The following is a 21,379-nucleotide window of genomic DNA, read 5'->3' on the forward strand; positions in this document are numbered from 1 at the left end:
TTATTTTTATTTTTATTTATTTAAATTTTTTTTTTTTTTTGCAATGTACATAACGTTACAATTGATTAAGAAACAAATTGTTATTAACACGTACTGGTACGTGCGCGCGACACACAAGATACAGAGCGCCGCGCATGTGCGCAGCGTCGGGAGCGCGCACCAATAGGTTTTTTACGTTTACGGGCACTTACGTCGTTGCCGATTCACAAAACCGAAATCCGGCCACGCAAAACGATCTGGTTTTCGTTTCAGTCGCAGTAGCGCTCGTGCCGTTGGCGATGCGGATCAGTCGGGCTGTTTCATTGAGTGTGTTTGTGCTTTATCTTTTTGAAAAAAAAACGTGTGTGTAAAAACGTCGGAGTGTGTGTTTGGGAACCGCAGTGTGTGTGTGTGTGTGTGTGTGTGTGTGTGTGTGTGTGTGTGTGTGTGTGTGTGTGTGTGTGTGTGTGTGTGTGTGTGTGTGTGTGTGTGTGTGTGTGTGTGTGTGTGTGTGTGTGTGTGTGTGTGTGTGTGTGTGTGTCGCTGCTTCCCCTCATGACCTCCTAACAGAGACCGGGATTTAACGCTGATTTTTTATTATCAGATTTGATCATCTGTAAAACCGCACGGAGACAAAACTGTCTTTAATGAGAGCCGGTGCGTTTCTTTGATTTAAAGAGAAACCGTCTAGTCGTTAAGGTGAGTAAACATTTAGACATTTCGATTATTTTTCACAAAAACACACAAACACACACGCGCGCGCACACACACACACACACACACACACACACACACACGCACTGTGGGGACCCCGAAAATCCCCCAGCCAGTGAGGACCTGGTGCTTTTTAACACACATAGCACGCTTCTAAAGTAGATTTGTCATCTGAGTGTCGTGTGTGTGTGTGTGTGTCCACACTGAGAATCAGTTCAGGCTACATAACGCTCTATAACGTTCAATAACCTGCTCATACGTTTAAAATATATAAAATAATCATAGTGTCTAAATGTGTCTGAAATCTTCATATTGTATTGTTTTTTTTGGTTTTTTTTTGGAGTCTTGGTTTGTTTATGTCTCCTTGCCACCGACCACACACACACACACACACACACACACACACACACACACACACACACACACACACCCTGATGAGTAGCATGTCACATTGCAGTCTTAAGGCATCTGAGGTTTTGTAAAGATCACAATGTTTCCTTCGGGCATTTTACTACTCATTCATCCAAGTATATTCAATTTATTCAGGGTCTAGCATTAAGTGTGCGTGTGTGTGTGTGTGTGTGTGTGTGTGTGTGTGTGTTTGTGTGTGTGTACTTTTCTTTAAACATGTTAGCTCACCACATACTCCATCTTCACCTTCCTCTAACACAGAGCACGTTCTCTTCCTGTAAATATTAGACATGCAGTTTTACACCATTTTTTGCATTTCTGTCATCGCTGGTTTGGATCATTTCCCAGCCAGGAGAAGACAAATACTTCCCTTAATAAAACTGAACACCGGCCGAGTCTTATAAAAGCTGCCCTGATGAGGAAGAAGCTTACCTTTGTGTAGGACAGATAATCTTTCAAATTCTGAAACACTCTGAAAAAATCCATCCACTGTAACTTATTCTCTGTAGAACACTGTGTAACTTTTCCTTTAGGATCTGATAAGTGGTTTTAAGTAAAAATGAATCTAAATATACCACAGATTGCCTGATTTTAAAAGAAACACTCAACACGTGTTCAACAGAATGATTGTTCCATCAAATCTTCTGTTAACATCCAAGAGAATAAATCTGATTAATATTGAGCAAAAATAGGGAGCGTTTCATCTCCATACATGACATACAGTATATACATACACATAAAATGGCTTTATGTATAATAATATTAATTATAGTAGGTTTTTTATACAGCACCAAAGAGTGTTTAATCCATAAAACTAGGATTAAATTAAAGTAAAATAAAACAAATTATCATGAACTTTCAAGTCAGCAAGTAATCTTATGAGATTAAAGACTAAAAAAGTTTAATGGTTCAGAGTCCTGATCACCACAGAAAAAAGGCGAGTAGAAGAAAACATGCTCTATAGGTTCTCTGTTTGAAATATCAATTTGGTGAGCTGCCTAGCTAGGCTAATATTAATCAAACAATTCAGTAAAGATATGTGCTGCCACTCAGCACCACTAACGTCGATCAGCACAGGTTAGCAAAATACTGAGGAATGAAAAGGTACCTAAGTGTCCTTCATTTGTTCATTTGTTCAAGCTTCTTGACTTGACTTGACTTGAAATGTTTTCTGTCAGAACTTTTTTGTGTTTAAAAAGTGGAACATTTTGGGAAACATTGAGCAAAATTGTCCATCCTGTCTGGGTGGGAGTGGCATATTCTCATCTGTCAATCAAAGCAGCAGTATCCTTATACATTCAAATACACTTGTATATTTAGAAGATAGTTAGCGGTTTCTTCTGAGTGCGTTACGCTGCCTCGTGAAGCGGCACGAGCAGTGGTTCGGTCGTATCGCCACAGAGAGTTAACTGGAGAGTGGGAACTATAAACTCACATCATGATCATTCTCTAACGACGGACCTCAGTAATAAGATGTCGTTTATTAGTGAAGAGATTTGATTGCATGTTCAGTTGCTTAGTGGTCCATTCAAACTTTAATATTAACTACGCTGTGAAAAACGTGCCTGGTGAACGGACCTTGTTGTCAGCGTAGTTGAATATAGTTAGTTTAGTTAATGTTTACGTTAATCTTACTATATTGCTTATTGCAGTAGTGGCACATTGTAAATTTGATTTAAAAGGACTTGATAATATATTGTATTGATAATAGTTTCTTACTGTAAAAATCATCTGTGGTGGCCAGAAATTTGTATTTAAGGGAATACAGTTCTAAAAAGATGTATTGAAATCCATGTTAATTGTAGCTGAACATAATTACACAATAATAAACTTCTGCAACGAAACATTACACAATAAGGAATCGTCTAAAATGGAAATTGAGAATCTGTATGAGTCACGATCCTCAATATCCCAAAAACAGAAGTAAATAAGATGTATGGGTTCTCTATAGAAAATCTTATGGTAACTAGCAAACATTAGCTAGCTACCTAGGTGAACATTTAACCTTGTTGGTTTTTCATCCTTCACTAAAATAATTTCATTAAAAGCTGGGAGGACAAAATAATGGCAGAAATGAAAAATAACATTAAAGCTTTCTCAGCTGCTTCAGGTTAGTGTTTTAGCAGCTGTGTGTACAGTAAAATGTCTGATGCTGCATCCATACAGAATTTTCACTGTATTTTCAGTGTATCCTGGTGTATGATGCTATAACTTTATGCTGGAAATTATACACATTCTCAATAGTGTGTAATCTACAGAGTTTGGGTGGTTGAGTTAGACTTTACTGCAGGAGTGTGAGTCTGTACCTTTTGGGCAATACTGCTTTAGTCATATTACAACAAATGGCTGTGGCAACACCCACCACGAGGCCTCGGCTGGCTCCCTGTAGGGTGTGTGGTGGAAGAGTCCGGACTTGTCGGGGTGTGTGTTCTGCATTCCAAAAAAAGTCTCTTTCTCTCTCTCTCCGTGTCAAGACAGCGTTCCTCGTGCTGTGTGTGTGTGTGTGTGTGTGTGTGTGTGTGTGTGTGTGTGTGTGTGTTAGTGTTTGCTTTGCTATCTCTTCCCAAAAATGATTGGTTGAGGATTTTGTTTTTAAATCTCAAAAAGAAATACTAACGTAATAAAATCTAATTCTTTACAATTTTATATTGTTTAAGACACTTTTTGGTTTTCTCTCCACTGTAGTATTCACTTAACTGTCTCACTCACAATCAGGAACCTAAGCGGCTCGTCAAGGCTTTTTCTGGACTGTTACTTAAGGTGTGGTTCATTCCAGTTTGTCCACATTTCTAACAGAAGGAGGTTGTTATTCTCTCTCTTACCTGCAGAACCCGTGTGTGTTTCTACTCTTAAAAACAAAAAAAGGTTTTAAAAATTGGACTTTAGAAACATGGTGTTGAACTTTAGGTCTGCTTCTTATTTTTACAGGACTTAATCTTAACAAGTAAATAAGTAAAATATTTAAAGTATTAGCAAATACACACACACACACACACACACATATATATATATAATTTCATTAATACAAATTTCTACAGAATGATGTAACTTCTGTCTAAGCAAATTTGAACTCTTTTTCATGTTAAAATATTTATTTTACAGAAATCACTGACTCCTAATGACCAAGTCATGAAAGGTTCTGATATTATTTGCCGCTCGTCTTAGCCGCGATCCGTCTGTTATTCATAAAACCACATTTTCTTCAATCCGATTTTAAACTGAAACTGTAAAAGCACCAGATGGTATCAACTTCTCGAGAGTCAGCATGTCTGTGCTTTTGTCCTGCATGTCTAGATTGCACGAACGAGCACAAACACAGAAGATTAAAACTGTAACTTCTGCTAGATGACTGAATTTCTCTTTTTGTTGCTAATAATATTTGCAGTTCAGCTGAGTTTCCAAACACATAATTCCTCATTTTTTTCTCATTGTTTCCTTCCTTCTTTTATTTTCCCAGGGCTTCCAATGGGGGCAACTAAGAGCAAGCCAAAAGACCAAGGCCAGAGGTCTCTGAGCCTGGATGGTACCATTGGTAGCGGCTCCTCCGGTGGACACTATTTAAATTCTGGCCCTCAGACCCAAACGCCGAATCGGAGCCCTGCTGTGGGGACCAGCAGGCGGAGCAACACTTACCACACCAACAGTGCAGAACATCAACTTTTCGGTGGTGCGGATCCAACAGCAAGCATCACATCACCCATAAGAGGTAACGCATGTACCAGAAAGTGAAAATGAAAGTTCTTGGTCACAAATTAGCACACACAAGTGACCATGTTCATGACATGGGGTAATTTCACAATGAGGGCAGTGATAATCAGGCAGTGAAACAGGAAACACAGATTGGGTACTAGGCTGGAGAGTAAATATGGATATTTCACAAGGAACGCTGACCAAGAAACAATGCTTAGACTGTGGTGTATTAAAACAGGGAAATAACCAGGGATTGACGCAGTGGACAATAATTGAGAAAGAGGGTGAAATGTAGATCAGGCAACACTGGGGTGCTATTCATTAAGATGAGAGTAGATCAGTCACTGTGTAGATCAGACACGGTCACTGTGGACACTGGGTGAGTGAGGTGAAGTATGGTAGATTGGGCAACAACACTGGGGTCCTGCACAAGTGAGACCAGGGACCATAGATCAGACTACAACCCTAGGGACCATAGATCAGACTACAACCCTAGGGACCATAGATCAGACTACAACCCTAGGGACCATAGATCAGACTACAACCTTAGGGACCATAGATCAGACTACAACCCTAGGGACCATAGATCAGACTACAACCTTAGGGACCATAGATCAGACAACCTTAGGGACCATAGATCAGACAACCTTAGGGACCATAGATCAGACAACCTTAGGGACCATAGATCAGACAACCTTAGGGACCATAGATCAGACAACCTTAGGGACCATAGATCAGACAACTTTAGGGAAACTGCTTGAGTAAGATGAAGGACTGTAGATTGGGCAATGACACAGAGATGCTCCACAAGGGCTTATGCAGTAACACCAAAGAGGTTGATGATGTAATGGACACAGGGGACAGTGGTGGAGGAGCACTGCTGTGGCTGCAGATCATGCAACAACACGTCATGAGTAAGATGGTGTGAGACACAGATTGGGGTCTGTCTGTCTGTGCGTGTGTCTGTGCGTGCGTGCGTGTGTCTGTGCGTGTGTGCGTGTGTCTGTGCGTGTGTGCGTGTGTCTGTGCGTGTGTGCGTGTGTCTGTGCGTGTGTGCGTGTGTCTGTGCGTGTGTGCGTGTGTCTGTGCTTGCGTCCGTGTGTCTGTGCGTGTGTCTGTCTGTGTCTGTCTGTGTCTGTCTGTGTCTGTCTGTGTCTGTCTGTGTCTGTCTGTGTCTGTCTGTGTCTGTCTGTGTGTGCGTGTATCTGTCTGTGCAGGACTGTGTCTGTGCATACGTGCCTGCGTGCGTGTGCCTGCGTGCGTGTGCCTGCGTGCGTGTGCCTGCGTGCGTTTGCGTGTGCGCGTGTGTGTGTGTGCGCGTGTGTGTGTGTGTGCGCGCGTGTGTGTGTGCGCGCGTGTGTGTGTGCGCGCGTGTGTGTGTGCGCGTGTGCGCGTGCGTGTGCATGTGTGCGCGTGCGTGTGTGTGCGCGTGCGTGCGTGTGTGTGTGCGCGCGTGCGTGTGTGTGTGCGCGCGTGCGTGTGTGTGTGTGCGCGTGCGTGTGTGTGCGCCTGTGAGGGGGGATCATTAGCAGGGAACATTTGTTCAAGCATTTGCCAAACAAATGGCTTTTCACACCTGTTCAGCAGAGCTGTAGTAAGTCCCAGTGTCTCCTGATACTGATATGCACTCAAACCCCCTCCTGATCCCTCAGCTTTAACCACACTTCCTTCTCACCCACAGCTGGCGTCACCACGTTTGTTGCACTGTACGACTACGAATCTCGGACGTCTGCGGATCTGACGTTTAAGAAGGGCGAGAGGCTGCAGATCCTCAATAACACGTAAGTCTCCTTCGTCACGTGCGTCTTTCTCTCAGAGACTCCATGAAGCACTTTTCTGAAACACCTCGGAGCAGAAGGTGAAATTACCGCAGCTCCACCAGTGTTTAAAGTATCTCCGAGGTGCTCATTATCAGCTCTGGTTGTTCCCTCGCTTCAGTCTTTGATGATATGTCGTGGAGACGGGAAACGAATGTCATGTATGTCAGCAGCAGACAGATTCCTCCTCAGACTGTGAGTCATCAGCTTGGTGACAGAAATATCTGATTCAGTGTGGAAATAAACACTCATTAATGTCTCTCCTGCTCGCTATCAGCACACAGAGGTCACGGCACCAGCGTAGTATCATTAGCTAGTAAAATCTCTCACATTATAGTAATGCTGATGTAAGAGAAATTTGGTTATTACAGATTTGCGTTAGGGAAAATCTCTGTTTTAACATCGTGTTGAACTTTGAGTATTAAACAATTATTTATCATGTTCCAACATCCAAAGTTCTGTGTAGACAAATTGTATAACACCGTTTTTTTCCTCTCACCTCTTTATTCCACTTGAATGCTAGCTTGTCAGTATGCTAATCTGTTTACTGTTTCTTTTTTTTTTTTTTAGCTGTTATATTTAGATTTATTATTTATTTATTTATTTATTTTTGCTGGTGTCCATCCCTCAGTGAGCTGCGCTAGCTTCGCTAACACGCCACACAATGTCCTCATGCAGTGTTACACAAAGTGTGGTTCAGTTGTCTCAGGAATATTAATGTGACACTCGCACGTCTCCTGACAAACCGAGACGTTACATAATAAGACAACAGGCAACGTTTATTCATTTAGCGAGTTAGTTTTCAATCAGACGCGTTCGCTAGCAGGTTGTTATTGTGTGTCACAGAAATGTCTTTGTGTGTTGTTACCGTGTCTTAATTATGAATTGTGTATTTGTAGGAGGTTCTTAAAGAAAAACAAGAAACCTGATTTTTCTGTAAGAAATGAAATATTTGAGGTGTTTTGGCTCCATCACACATGAGCTAGGAAAAGCATGTGTGCTGTAGAGCTTTTGTCTGGTCCTGTAACACACGAGCTTTATATCAGTTGTGTTTGTCATCTGTTTCTCCCAATGCTTCATGGGTTAAATTAGGAGAAAGTACAACTACAGGTCAGTAAACTTCCTTCTTCATCTCATCAGTCTGTGTCCAAAGTGCTCTTTCTCTTATCTGCAGAATTTTTACCAAAATTTTAATACAAACATAATGTGGAAAAGAAATCTGAAATGTTAGGACAAAAAAAAGGAAAAATAAAAAGAATTTGCAAAAAAAAAAAAAAGTGTTTTTTCAGAATTTCAGATTTTTTTTCTGAGGTAAATGCATGTGGCTCTTTATCGTTTTGTTCATTTTTTTTTCAAGATTTCTACAGCGGACGTCTCCAGACAAGGTGTTTGCCCTTAATATTAAAATAACAAACTTCACTTAGCAAATTAAGAGAATTGAATTTAAACATTTTTTTGTGTGTTTTGAAAGCAAAAATTCACATGGGGGCTAATATTTTTGACCACCCCATTTTCACTATATTTGATATAAAGCAAGCCTAAAAATTTATTTTATATTCCAGACTGTACCAAAAGCTACTAAATAGTGAATGTTTGATTATAACAAGTTTTATCACAAACATTGGAAAGATCTTTAATAAAAATGTTCTGGGGGGGCTAATAGTTTTGGCCTCGACTGTAATTGTTGTCTTGCTTGTAATATTGAATTAAATCAAGTAAAATCAAGTACTATGAAGTAAAAATAGTATAGAATTGAGGTGAAATTTCTATTTCTACTGTTTTATTTCCGTACACTTGAGTCATGATGAGTTTAAGTTACAAAGTTTTGTCTTGTTTGGAAATAACAGATCATTTTATTTCTTTAATAAATAAAAACTTTAGCTACCGACTTTATAAGAAATTTAATCTCGCGGACAAAGACGAGCGAATGAGAAATTTATTTAGATTTATTTTGTTAAATGTTCTCAGCAGTTTTTTCTAGTGTAAAAGTTTGGCTCAGACGTTTCGCGTGTCGTCCTGCAGCTTCTCTCCTGTTCACTGTGTTGTGTGTTAATGTGCTGTGTTGTGTTTGTTGTGAGGTTAATGTGCAGATCGGTGTGTTGTAGGGAAGGAGACTGGTGGCTAGCGAGCTCTTTGACCACGGGGAAAAGCGGCTACATCCCGAGCAACTACGTGGCACCGTCCGACTCCATCCAAGCTGAAGAGTAATGACAACTTTTCACATTAAATATCAGCAGTGTTCCGTTTTACTGCGCTTGTGTTATAAAACCCCAGTGCAGAGTTTTCATCACGTCACCTGACATCTCGGAGCGTTTCCAGATATCTGTCTGTGTTTTTAACGTTAACTTTGTTATAAAGTTCGAACGTGTTCCTCGTGTTCACTACGTTCTGTTTTCTACAGATTATACAGATACAGGATGGGAATTTTAATACAAGAAAAAGAACAGAATTTTGGGGAAAATCAATATTTAATGTTTTTGCTTTCACTGAATGTTTGTTTGTATGTTTAGTAAATATATCAAGATTTAATTACTATTGTATACTTTTCTTAATTGTAGTGAAATTTTCACGTTTTTACGTCAACAACAAATTAAATTTGCACTGTTTTGTGTCATCGGATCAGGGAAAAAATTGGAGTTTTGAGCTCTTAAGGTTCTTGTAGCCAATAAAGCAACGTGTTTGATTAGAAAAGGCTTTTAGCGAGATTCTGATCTACGTTATTTTGTCTTCGTTACTCAGCCGAGCGAAACTCTAGGCTGAATAACACTAACTCTGTCCTCCTGACCTCCAGGTGGTTCTTTGGTAAAATAACACGGCGTGATTCGGAGCGTCTGCTGCTGAACATCCAGAACAGGAGAGGAACCTTCCTGGTGAGGGAAAGTGAGACGACTAAAGGTGTGCGCTTGTGTATTTCTACCTCAAGTCGGTACCAAACCAATAAAAACATGGTAGCCTAGTGGTTAAGGTGTTGGGCTACCAATCAGAAGGTTGTGAATTTGAATCCCATATCCACCAAGCTGCCACTGCTGGGCCCCTGAGTAAGGCCCTTAACTCTCAATTGTATAAAAATGAGATAAAATGAGATAAAATGTTAGTCGCTTTAGATAAGGGCATCTGCTAAATGCTGTAAATGTTAATGTAAAAACACCCAGATACACAAAGGGAACCCACTTTATTATATATGTGATATTAGTTCTTGTCATCTGGTGTGTTTGTGCTCCTTGTGGTTGAAGTGGGAGGGACATGAACATGTCGGGCCTTTTGATTCAATTCGTTTATGATCTGTTTATAGCTCGTTTATGTTTTGTCTTATAATGTTTCTCTGCGTGATCTTGGGTAATAAAAGCTGAACCCGAGCGTCACTAATCCCCTGAGGAACATTATTCTGCAGTGTTGTGGATCTGCTTCAGCTTTCTGATATGAAATCCTTCTCGTCTGCAGTGCGATGAGGTTAACGTGGTGTTTCCCAGACCGTGTCGTTCCTCGAGACGTCTTTAAAACAGGAAATTGTTCAGCACACAAACCAATAAATACGGTTTCATGTCCTCTTCTCTGTATCATCTGATTTGTAGGTTTTTTCCTGGCTGTAAGTGGAGGTCAGGTTCGGAGGAGGAGTGTCCTAAATGTTGGACTTTTTAAAAAGTTCCAGGTTGAGTTTGCAAAATAAAGGACATCCAGTTCTGGTTGGTCAGATGATGTTGAGTTAATTCTCACTAACCACAGCTCTGACTGTAGGGCAGGTTTATGTTAATGTACTCACTGAGACACAGTATGGTTTCCATAGCAACAGCTCATACACAGGGACCTGGACAGTGATGATGATGATGATGACAAACTGGTTTAAACATCTAGTCCACGCTATGGTGAAGTTTACTGGCAGGAGATTTATTTAGTGTTTAGTTGTAGTGATTTGTAACAGCTGCGATTTTGTGGTTTCTCAGTAACATGACGGTGCGTTTATATTTATTTATTTATTTCATTGTTCTTACCAACTTGAAGAGAGAATAAAAGGAAGCTGCTGAGGGGACGAGTGTCCCACCTTCCACAGGTGAAGATTTGGGGCGATGTATTTGAATAAGTACTGAAGTGTTGTGTTGTGTTGTGTTGTGTTGTGTTGTTCAGGAGCGTACTGTCTCTCTGTGCTGGACTACGACAACACCAAGGGTCTCAACGTCAAGCACTACAAAATCCGCAAGCTGGACAGCGGAGGCTTTTACATCACGTCCCGGACGCAGTTCAGCAACCTGCAGCAGCTCGTCCTACACTATCGCAGTGAGTTTACACGCTCTAGAAGCTCAGGGGGGCGGCGACACACAGTGTGTCACAGGGGACAGTCTCCTGCATTTCATTACAACAAACATGAACACTGACTGACGAACACATCTGTGTAACACATCTCAGTTATGTAGATTAGATTAGATTAGATTCAACTTTATTGTACATGGGAACAAGGCCAAGAAATGCAGATAGCATCTAACCAGAAGTACAAAGTCATGTGGTACAAACATGTGTACAGAGTTAGAATATAAATAGGCATTTAATATATACAGTATATATATATGTGTGTGTGTGTGTGTGTATATATATGTGAGACTATATAATATATGACAGAGACAGGGAGAGAGAGAGAGAGAGACAGAGAGAGAGAGAGAGAGACAGAGAGACAGAGACAGAGAGAGAGAGAGACAGAGAGAGAGACAGGGAGAGAGAGAGAGAGACAGGGAGAGAGAGAGAGAGAGAGAGAGAGAGAGAGAGAGAGAGAGAGAGAGACAGGGAGAGAGAGAGAGACAGGGAGAGAGAGACAGGGAGAGAGAGAGAGAGACAGGGAGAGAGAGAGAGAGACAGGGAGAGAGAGAGAGAGACAGGGAGAGAGAGAGAGAGACAGGGAGAGAGAGAGAGACAGGGAGAGAGAGAGAGAGAATGCGTCTGAACCTCTTCCCAGAGGATAGGAGGGTAAACATTTATGGGCCAGTTGAGAGGTGTCCTTGACGATGTTGTGAGCTTTAAGCTATTTCCTCTGGACGTCCTCGATGGCTCTCAGTGCTGAAGAGAAGATGGAGAGGTTTGTATGAGTATTAGAGAATAAACACGAGGTGTTGCGACACTCACTGCTCCTCTCACTGCTCCTCTCACTGCTCCTCTCACTGCTCCTCTCACTGCTCCTCTCACTGCTCCTCTCACTGCTCCTCTCACTGCTCCACTCACTGCTCCTCTCACTGCTCCTCTCACTTCTCCTCTCACTGCTCCTCTCACTGCTCCTGAGGATGAATGATAAACAGTGATAGAAACCAAGCTCTCTTCACTCACTCTGGAACGCCGGAGTGTTGAAGGATCTGGAGAACGTGGAGACGTTTTGTGACACTTTCTTGCTACTGACACTGTAACGTGAAATAAATGAATAAATAAATGTTGTTGTTTTTATATCTTCAACAAACGGATTTTGACTCAACTTGTGTTATCATTTTTGTCTGTGTGAGTGTCTGTGTGAGTGTCTGTGTGAGTGTCTGTGTGAGTGTCTGTGTGAGTGTCTGTGTGAGTGTCTGTGTGAGTGTCTGTGTGAGTGTCTGTGTGAGTGTCTGTGTGAGTGTCTGTGTGAGTGTCTGTGTGAGTGTCTGTGTGAGTGTCTGTGTGAGTGTCTGTGTGAGTGTCTGTGTGAGTGTCTGTGTGAGTGTCTGTGTGTATATGTGTCTGTGTGTATATGTGTCTGTGTGTATATGTGTCTGTGTGTATATGTGTCTGTGTGTCTGTGTGCGTGTGTGTCTGTGTGCGTGTGTGTCTGTGTGCGTGTGTGTCTGTGTGCGTGTGTGTCTGTGTGCGTGTGTGTCTGTGTGCGTGTGTGTCTGTGTGCGTGTGTGTCTGTGTGCGTGTGTGTCTGTGTGCGTGTGTGTCTGTGTGCGTGTGTCTCTGTGTGCGTGTGTCTCTGTGTGCGTGTGTCTCTGTGTGCGTGTGTCTCTGTGTGCGTGTGTCTCTGTGTGCGTGTGTCTCTGTGTGCGTGTGTCTCTGTGTGCGTGTGTCTCTGTGTGCGTGTGTCTCTGTGTGCGTGTGTCTCTGTGTGCGTGTGTCTCTGTGTGCGTGTGTCTCTGTGTGCGTGTGTCTCTGTGTGCGTGTGTCTCTGTGTGCGTGTGTCTCTGTGTGTCTCTGTGTGTCTCTGTGTGTCTCTGTGTGTCTCTGTGTGTCTCTGTGTGTCTCTGTGTGTCTCTGTGTGTCTCTGTGTGTCTCTGTGTGTCTCTGTGTGTCTCTGTGTGTCTGCGTGTGTCTCTGTGTGTCTCTGTGTGTCTCTGTGTGTCTCTGTGTGTCTCTGTGTGTCTCTGTGTGTGTCTGTGTGTGTCTCTCTGTGTGTGTCTGTGTGTGTCTCTCTGTGTGTCTCTCTGTGTGTGTCTCTCTGTGTGTCTCTCTGTGTGTGTCTCTGTGTGTGTCTCTGTGTGTGTGTGTGTGTGTGTGTGTGTCTCTGTGTGTGTGTGTGTGTCTCTGTGTGTGTGTGTGTAATAATATCCCTTTAAACTATGCTACCCATGTAGAATATGCTATAAAGATGAATTAGTGCTGCTATTAATACCTGCTTCCTGTCCCGCTCGTTTCAGCCCATGCAGATGGATTGTGTCACGTCCTGACGGACATCTGCCCCATGCTGAAGCCACAGACTCAGGGACTAGCGAGAGATGCCTGGGAAATTCCACGCGAGTCTCTGCGCCTCGACCTTAAACTGGGTCAGGGCTGCTTTGGGGAAGTGTGGATGGGTACGAGTCTGATGTTCCTGACGCTCTCACAGATACTCACACTAGCTCTGAAATCCTAATAACTGTTTGCTTCCTTTTAACCTCTGAATGTTGACCTGCACCAACTGGCTTTATTTCACTTTAATGAGCTCAAACCGAGCCACGTGTTCGTCAGTGTGATATTGTGATCGTTTACCCGCTCTTGTAGGTACGTGGAACGGCACCACGAGAGTGGCGATAAAGACGCTGAAGCCGGGCACCATGTCCCCTGAGGCCTTCCTGGAGGAGGCTCAGGTCATGAAGAAACTGCGGCATGAGAAACTGGTGCAGCTTTACGCCGTAGTCTCTGAGGAGCCCATCTACATCGTTACAGAGTACATGAGCCAAGGTCTGACCTCCAGCTCCATCTTTAGCATCACTGAACAACCAAATGTCTCATGAATAAATAAATACACACACAAACTCATACGGATCTCATATTTTCCATTTCCAGGAAGTCTGCTAGATTTCCTCAAAGGCGAGAAAGGAAAATATTTACGCCTCCCTCAGCTGGTGGATATGGCGTCTCAGGTAGTGTACAGGACTATCAACATTTACGTCATTAAACAGCAAAGCACTTTGACTTACGGGGAATATTTAAAAAAAATATATATAAGTAAATGAAGTAAATACAAATGACCTCATTTGCACGTTTTTTTTCTGCCATAATATGTTTGTGATGATCTGAGTTCTCTGCATGTTTCTACTTGATGCTTGAATTTCCTCCGGGATCAATAAAGTATCTGTGTATAAAAAGAATGAACGAACAAATTAATTAATTAAGCAAGATAATGAAGAAAAAAAAACATAAATTATAGCCAGTGGTTAAAAAAAGCATCAAAAAGCACCATAAATGTGATGCAAACAATTTGGGGGAATTTTGTTTGTTTTGTTTTGTTTTGTTTTTTTAAGTTATACATTTAAAAAAAAAATAAATAAAATGTATTACGTAAAATAAAAAAATAAATGAAACAAAAAGTTAACAAACGTTTAGTTTCCATTTCAGTTGACAATTTTAAGGATGGATTTGTGATGTTATTTCCTGACGTTTGCTCAGATCGCTGCCGGCATGGCCTACGTGGAGAGGATGAATTACGTACATAGAGATTTACGAGCCGCGAACATCCTAGTTGGAGACAGTCTGGTGTGTAAAGTGGCAGATTTTGGCCTGGCGAGACTCATCGAGGATAACGAGTACACCGCCAGACAGGGTGAGAAATATAAAAGGGAAGAAATAAATCTGTCTTTGACTGAATTCTGATTCTGTAATTGTGATGGATTTAAAATAAATAAATAAATAAGCACACAACTATGTTCCTGCATGTCAAAACTCGCTTGGTAAATTATTCAGGAAACCAAAAGTAGCGCTGTTTTAATTTTGTGTGTGTTTATTTTTCTTAGATATCTATTTATTTATTTATTTATTAGTAGCATTTGTTTTGATGCTCTGTTTCTAACAAAGGTGCGAAGTTCCCCATCAAGTGGACGGCTCCCGAGGCCGCGCTGTACGGACGCTTCACCATCAAATCGGACGTCTGGTCTTTCGGCGTTTTACTGACCGAGTTGGCCACCAAAGGACGAGTTCCGTATCCAGGTAAAATCGCCGCTCACCTTCTCCGGGTCACGCTTCACGTCTTTTGTATCGTTTTTCACGTTTACCTCAGCATTGGATCAGTGGGATTCATTTCTCATTGGACGTATTTTATGTCCTTTGTAAAATATGACGTTTGAGTGTAACCAAAGCAACGGATGTCAAAAAGATTTAGAGCCCAGATTATGGATGGAACGTAGATTTGTGCTGAAAGGAATGATTAAAGGTGACACTGACATGACGACGGTTTCTGTGGTTACATCACACATGGCTGGAAAGACTAGAATGCTAGCAGTTATGCAATTGGTATCAGTGGTACTCTCTATCCATCCATCCATCTGTCCATCCATCCATCCATCTATCCATCTGTCTATTTCTGGTGCCAGTTTAATTGAGATTTTGTTTGGAAGACCCCCACAAATGAAGGTGCTGTCTATTTGCCCAGGTATGGTGAACAGGGAGGTGCTGGACCAGGTGGAACGAGGATATCGGATGCCGTGTCCGACGGAATGCCCGGCCTCCATGCACGAGCTCATGCTGAACTGCTGGCGTAGAGAACCAGAGGAACGGCCGACGTTTGAGTATCTGCAGGGTTTCCTGGAGGACTATTTTACCTCCACTGAGCCGCAGTACCAACCAGGAGAAAACCTCTAGGGCTTCCTGCACTAGCTCTGGGAGAGCGGACGCTGCTGGTATGTTCTTCCTCACAAACGTGTGTCTGTGATGAAAGAAGTGGAGTTTACAGCCCAGGTGACACTCTATTGGCTACGAATACGAGGAATGCATGCTTTAAAAAAAAAGTCTGAGCAACACGGCGGATGAACAGCAACAGCAACGCCACGACGGTACGAACAAACGCCGCTCTAGACTTCGCTAAATCCCAATTTCGTCCAGTTGCACGTTTTCCCATCCAGCAGAATACTGCCGCACGCCGCTAGGTGTCAACCAGCCTTTCTTCCTTTTTTTTTTTGTCTATTTTGTTTCCTCTCATCTTCTCATGCGAGAGCAGAAAGATAGAGCGTTGATTAGCACATTGTTATCTGTTGGATATTTTATGGTACTCTTTAATCAAAGGGCTGCTATTGAACTCTCATCATTATAATGAACAGATTCTCCAGACTGTAAGTCACTCAGACGTATAAAACTCATCCCTTTAAATAAAACGTGTTTAAACGTCGCTTTACTCCCAGTCGCATTAATAGTAACAGCTATTTTTATTTATTGAACATGTAGAGATTAAAACCATGCAGACATTCATTATGTTCCTGTCTTTAAAGATCTCCAACATTTGGTTCTCATCTATCACTAATTTATCGCATCGCTTTAGTTTCGTCGTAATAATTTAGTTTGTTGGTTCAGAGTTTACTCCAGTCCACTATTTCTGAGTCACTTATTTATTTAATTTTATTGGATATGGAATATAGGAAATATGGGATGAACTAATATAAGACAAGGAGAAATGTTTGTTAAATTAGAAGACACTTGTGCAATTTATTTTATTTTAGTTCTATAAACTCAGTTGATCTGATACAGTGAGGAAGATGATACAGTGAGGAAGATGATACAGTGAGGATGATGATATGGTGTTTAATATCCTTCCTCCTCTAGATCGTATCGCAGAGCTAGTGACGGATTATGTGTTTTAAACAATAACGCTAATGGAACTCAATTCAGATGTTTACATAAACTTGTGCCATTGCGTTTTACTTGGGAATCATGATTCGTTTGAAGATTCAACTCTTTAAACGAATCAGTTTTATTTTGTTTTGTGTGGTTTATCAGCCGGGACGGCGTCTGTAAATATTGTGCCATATGAGACCATGTGCTACGATACGATTAAAACTTTATAAACCAGATGTTCAAATCAACCAATAACCAACGATTCACTTCGGTATGATTCAGAGTTGGTTCAGTGTGATTCAGTATTGTGTAGTAAACGGTTTTATTTGTTTTGTTTTTTTCTAAAACGGGAGACCACGGCCTCTTTTTAATAGGATAAACAGGTATAGATGCCACACCCCATTTCAATAGCTCTTCTGTGTATACAGGCCACGCCCCCTTTGTGTCTCTTGGGTGTGCAGAGGCCACGCCTCCTTCGATAACTCTTGGGAGGTAGAGAGGCCACACCTACAAGCAGTGCCAAAGAATTGGACATGCAGTAGAAACAGAACCACACGTGATGTCTGATTTATCCACCACAGAGGTTTTACTAAAGAGTCTCCGTGAATCATTTAGACTGAATCTGTGCCGCTGTGAAGCTCTGATTCACCAGTTAGAGTCTTTACGGCTTTAACGTTTATCTGATTATGAGACGAGCAGCAAGTTCACAATATCAGCAACATGCAGCTTTCAGTGTACAGAGCAGGTCTGAGCTGATTAACATTCATATGAATCGTTTTCAACTCATTCAGGAATCGTTTGTGAATCATTTTCTAAAGAACAGCATTGAAGATTCGTCACCTTCCTGTAATCCAGGTCAGATAATTGGCATCAGGAGCATTTACAGGATGTTTACTGCGTCAGAGCGAAAGGGTCTGAAAGTGTTTTCGCTCTCTATCGGAGCTCAGAGATAAAAGCAGCTCAGCTCCTCAGATCAACATCCAACGTTTTTAAATCATGTGTTCAGGAAAATCACGACTCAGAGGTCGTGACGAGTCCTGAATCATCTGGATTATAAACAAAGGAACATCGGGTCCTTCATATAGTTTAGGTAATAAAACTGCTTTCTCTCTCTCTCTCACACACACACACACACACACACACACACACACACACACACATACACACACGCGCACACACATATACACACACACGCACACACACACACGCACACACACACACGTACACTGAAAAACCAGCTCAAGAAATCTGAGCGAATAACTGAATCTGCGTAGTCTTCTTAACAGAACGCAGAGTCTTAAAGATTTCGGCTTTTGAACAATTTTTGTGCAAAATTTCTTTGGAAAGAAAATTAATTATCATTAATAATTCAAATGTTTCAGTAAAAACATTTTTAAGTATGACATCATGCTCGTTATTCTGTGTCTCGAGGCTAAAATATCATCTGTAATTTCCGGATCATTTTCTAGTGAAATGTTTCTCAGTAACTAGATAAATAATAAACAGAGTTGTGGCGACTTTGTGTTCCTTTTTTATTCATTTTTATTTTTCAGTTTGTGAAAAGTGTGGCACGGTGTCTTATTGGTTAGCACGTTCGCCTCACACCTCCAGGGTTGGGGGTTCGATTCCCGCCTCCACCTTGTGTGTGTGGAGTTTGCATGTTCTCCCCGTGCCTCGGGGGTTTCCTCCGGGTACTCCGGTTTCCTCCCCCGGTCCAAAGACATACATGGTAGGTTGATTGGCATCTCTGGAAAATTGTCCCTAGTGTGTGATTGTGTGAGTGAATGAGTGTGTGTGTGTGTGTGCCCTGTGATGGGTTGGCACGCCGTCCAGGGTGTATCCTGCCTTGATGCCCGATGACGCCTGAGATAGGCACAGGCTCCCCGTGACCCGAGGTAGTTCGGATAAGCGGTAGAAAATGAGTGAGTGAGTGTTTGTGAAAATGATTAAACACTGAAAACATTCTGTAAAAAATGGAAAAGTTTGAGTACAATGTTAAAGCAGAACGTGTGATAAACACAGATGTAGAGATTTAAACACAAGTCATTTCAGTGCATTGTGTCAGTAAATCGCTCTCGCTGGAACATTTAATGTAAGACTGAGATGATGACGATGATAAAGAGGGGGAGGAAGATGAGGATGACGTAGAAGCTGAAGTCAGTGATGTGTTCCTCTGAGTTCTGTTTGTGTTCCACAGTTTTGTTTGTCATTTATTTGTTCTGCACCAAAACCTTTGCTGTTCTTCCTGCTACTGAGTCGAACCACTGAGCGACTTTTATTTCCTCTTTAAATTAAAACCCTGTAACGTTCGTGCTGAAGCCATAAACACTCGGACTGCTGTTTTTGTACCTAAAATCGTTTTTAATCGGATTTCTGAGCAGTTTATCTGTTAGATATTTTGCGAGCGGTGGAAAGTGTTTGGATTACGATCAGGTGTTTTTACTTTATTTGAATGTTTGATTTGCAAAAATTTGTTTTTGTTTCTGTTTCATAAAATTTTTTATATGCAAAATCTAAACGGTGGGAGGTTTGATATTTAAAATAAAAACTCTAGTTTTAGGGCCGTGCATGTTGTCCATGTTACTAATAACTCTGTACAGTTACTCTGTAAATATGATCATCATCTAATCCTGTAATCTGAAACGGATCGAGTGACACGATGTGAAATGATTTCTGTAAAACCTTTTTATTTTGTGCTGTTGTTTCCTCTCCGTTCACGTCCGTGACTCCGATCACCACGTTTTAATCCAGTCAGCTTTTTATTCTGTTTTTTTATGATTTATTCAGTACCAAGTTCACTCCAGATCACTTGCTAGTAAATAAATAAATAAATAAAAATTTCTGAAGCTCAGAAATTAGTTTCCACACGTTCTGTACTTTTAGATGTCGAGATCAGAATCAGAAATTTGATTAAATTGATGTAGAAAAGTTAACTTTTCTATGTTAGTAAATTTGTACATTTAAATTTGGTTTACAAAAGTTTTTCCTGCTGAATTTTCATAATAATAATAATAATAATAATAAATATTTAATCTGCAGTTTGTAGTAACTCCTTTTTTTTTTTTACCCAAATGATATCAAACTGTTTAAATTCTTTCTAAATCCTCTAAATAATTCTGTTTTTTAAACATTTCCTTTTTTAATTTAATCCGCAGACAGTCACAAGGTAAAGATTTTACTTCTAATGAGACTTTTTCTTTCAGCCGAAGGACAGAATTCCTGCCGTTTCTCTGTTACTTTACAGTTCAGTTGGAAATTTTTTAATTTGAATTTCAAATGATTGATTAAAAAAAAACAAAAATAACAATTTGTCTTAACGCAAATGAATAATTTGTTCCTCTGTCTTTCCAAAATAGTCGAATAAACTGACAGATGGATTAATGACACTGCAGTGACATCAGAAACAAAACAGACGACTTATTAAACAATGATCACACCGAGACGAATCAGATTATTACACAACGTATCTCAGGGACTCGTGTGTTTGGACTTTTATTATTATTATTATTATTATTATTATTATTATGTTTGTCACTCAGTATATTAATGTTGCATGTCATGAATCTCATCTTTATTTAAACACAAAAAGGTCCAACAGAATCTTTTACACAAGAATAAATGATAGTAACTTTCCCCCCGGAGGAGAAATAAAACCTTTTCTCTCTTCTTTCAGTCTCTTGTTGCAGTAACGAGCTGTTCTGAGATCAGATTTAGGCAGGAAGGTCGATCCGAGCGTTTCTCGAAGCCTATGCAGATACACGGCAGGCCGGAGCTCTTTTTTTATAATCAAGCTGTAATTCAATTTTAAAAAAGAGGAGAGGAAAAAAAACGGTTTTGTATTTTTTTTTTTTGTGTACAAACTTGTTGAAAATGGATTTTGTTTCATTGTATGCTGTCATTACCATTGGATGTGCAATAAATGAGTTTAAAGGAGTTTATAATACTGTGTTTCTGTGTCTGTATTTAAAATAAAAAAAAATAATAAAACTTCACACGTAACATTAATTCCCTGAAAAGAGAAGTGAATGAAAGAAAGAAAGAAAGATCTCGTCTTTTTACACGTAAACGTTTCCAGTTCTGGAAAAATAAATCATGGTATTTGTTCGGTGTTCAGTGAGAACAGTTCTGATCGTTAAAGGAAGCCTAATTCCAGCTGTAATGCTTCACATATTCAACAAGTTCAAAAGAAAAATATAAAACTCTCAGATTCTGAAGATAAAATGATCGACGTGTTTATAAGATTGTTAATGTTATACTTTATGTAGAAATATACACCGAGTGGCCATCTACATTTACTGCCCTTTTATCATGTCGAAGTCAAAACACATTTAAATGTTATGTCACATACATAAACCTACAGTATGTCGTGTAGTGAAAAGTGGTTTTACGACTGTTCCTTATAGAAGTAAGTAAAAGTATAAGGAAAAATAGCTCAATGGGTAAAATTACAGATACAATAATAAACATAGATCTGTACACTGAGCAGTGAATGGGAGGGAATGTGGAGGAGTGTTATATATAATTTAGATATACTGTATACAGGGCAGATGTAGAGATAGTTATATACGTACATGACCGTGTCCATGTGAAGTGATCAGTGTGAGAAGAGCTTTGAGGTGAGTGTGGAGGGAATCTATGGTGTTAAACGCTGAAGTTATGGAGTCGAACCAACAACATGTTCACATAAGTCCCTGTTCTGCTGTCCGTGTGGCTCGGGGAGTCGTGTGGTGAAGGTAGAAGAAGGTACACAAACAGAGTGTCCAGAAATGTAGGTGTTCTGTTTTGCACTTACACAACAGTAA

The 21,379-nt window shown here is 40.7% G+C and overlaps 1 protein-coding gene across 2 annotated transcripts; it reads left to right on the plus strand.

The window, feature by feature from the left end:
* The first annotated feature begins 31 nt into the window (after positions 1-31).
* LOC132837738 (proto-oncogene tyrosine-protein kinase Src) lies at positions 32-20,518 on the plus strand. 2 transcript variants are annotated; one of them, XM_060857537.1, is made up of 13 exons: positions 32-306; positions 584-678; positions 4,562-4,810; positions 6,476-6,575; positions 8,717-8,815; positions 9,403-9,506; positions 10,734-10,883; positions 13,193-13,348; positions 13,536-13,715; positions 13,821-13,897; positions 14,424-14,577; positions 14,829-14,960; positions 15,403-20,518. In XM_060857537.1, exons 3-13 carry the CDS (start codon positions 4,570-4,572, stop codon positions 15,609-15,611), a joined length of 1,602 nt encoding a protein of 533 aa, XP_060713520.1. In that variant the 5' UTR covers positions 32-306; positions 584-678; positions 4,562-4,569; the 3' UTR covers positions 15,612-20,518. The 2 variants fall into 2 exon arrangements, with proteins under 2 accessions (XP_060713520.1, XP_060713521.1); XM_060857538.1 differs by lacking the exons at positions 32-306; positions 584-678; positions 4,562-4,810; positions 6,476-6,575 and adding an exon at positions 6,623-8,659 and having other exon boundaries at positions 8,690-8,815.
* Positions 20,519-21,379: the final 861 nt, after the last annotated feature.

This window comes from Tachysurus vachellii, chromosome 22 (assembly GCF_030014155.1).
Source record: "Tachysurus vachellii isolate PV-2020 chromosome 22, HZAU_Pvac_v1, whole genome shotgun sequence".
Lineage (NCBI taxonomy): Eukaryota > Metazoa > Chordata > Actinopteri > Siluriformes > Bagridae > Tachysurus > Tachysurus vachellii.

Coding starts and splice junctions, on each gene's coding strand:
- LOC132837738 (XM_060857537.1), top strand. CDS start 4,570: ATGGGGGCAACTAAGAGCAAGCCAAAAGACCAAGGCCAGAGGTCTCTG. Junction 8,816..9,402: donor GACTCCATCCAAGCTGAAGA/GTAATGACAACT, acceptor CCTGACCTCCAG/GTGGTTCTTTGGTAAAATAA. Junction 14,961..15,402: donor AGGACGAGTTCCGTATCCAG/GTAAAATCGCCG, acceptor CTATTTGCCCAG/GTATGGTGAACAGGGAGGTG.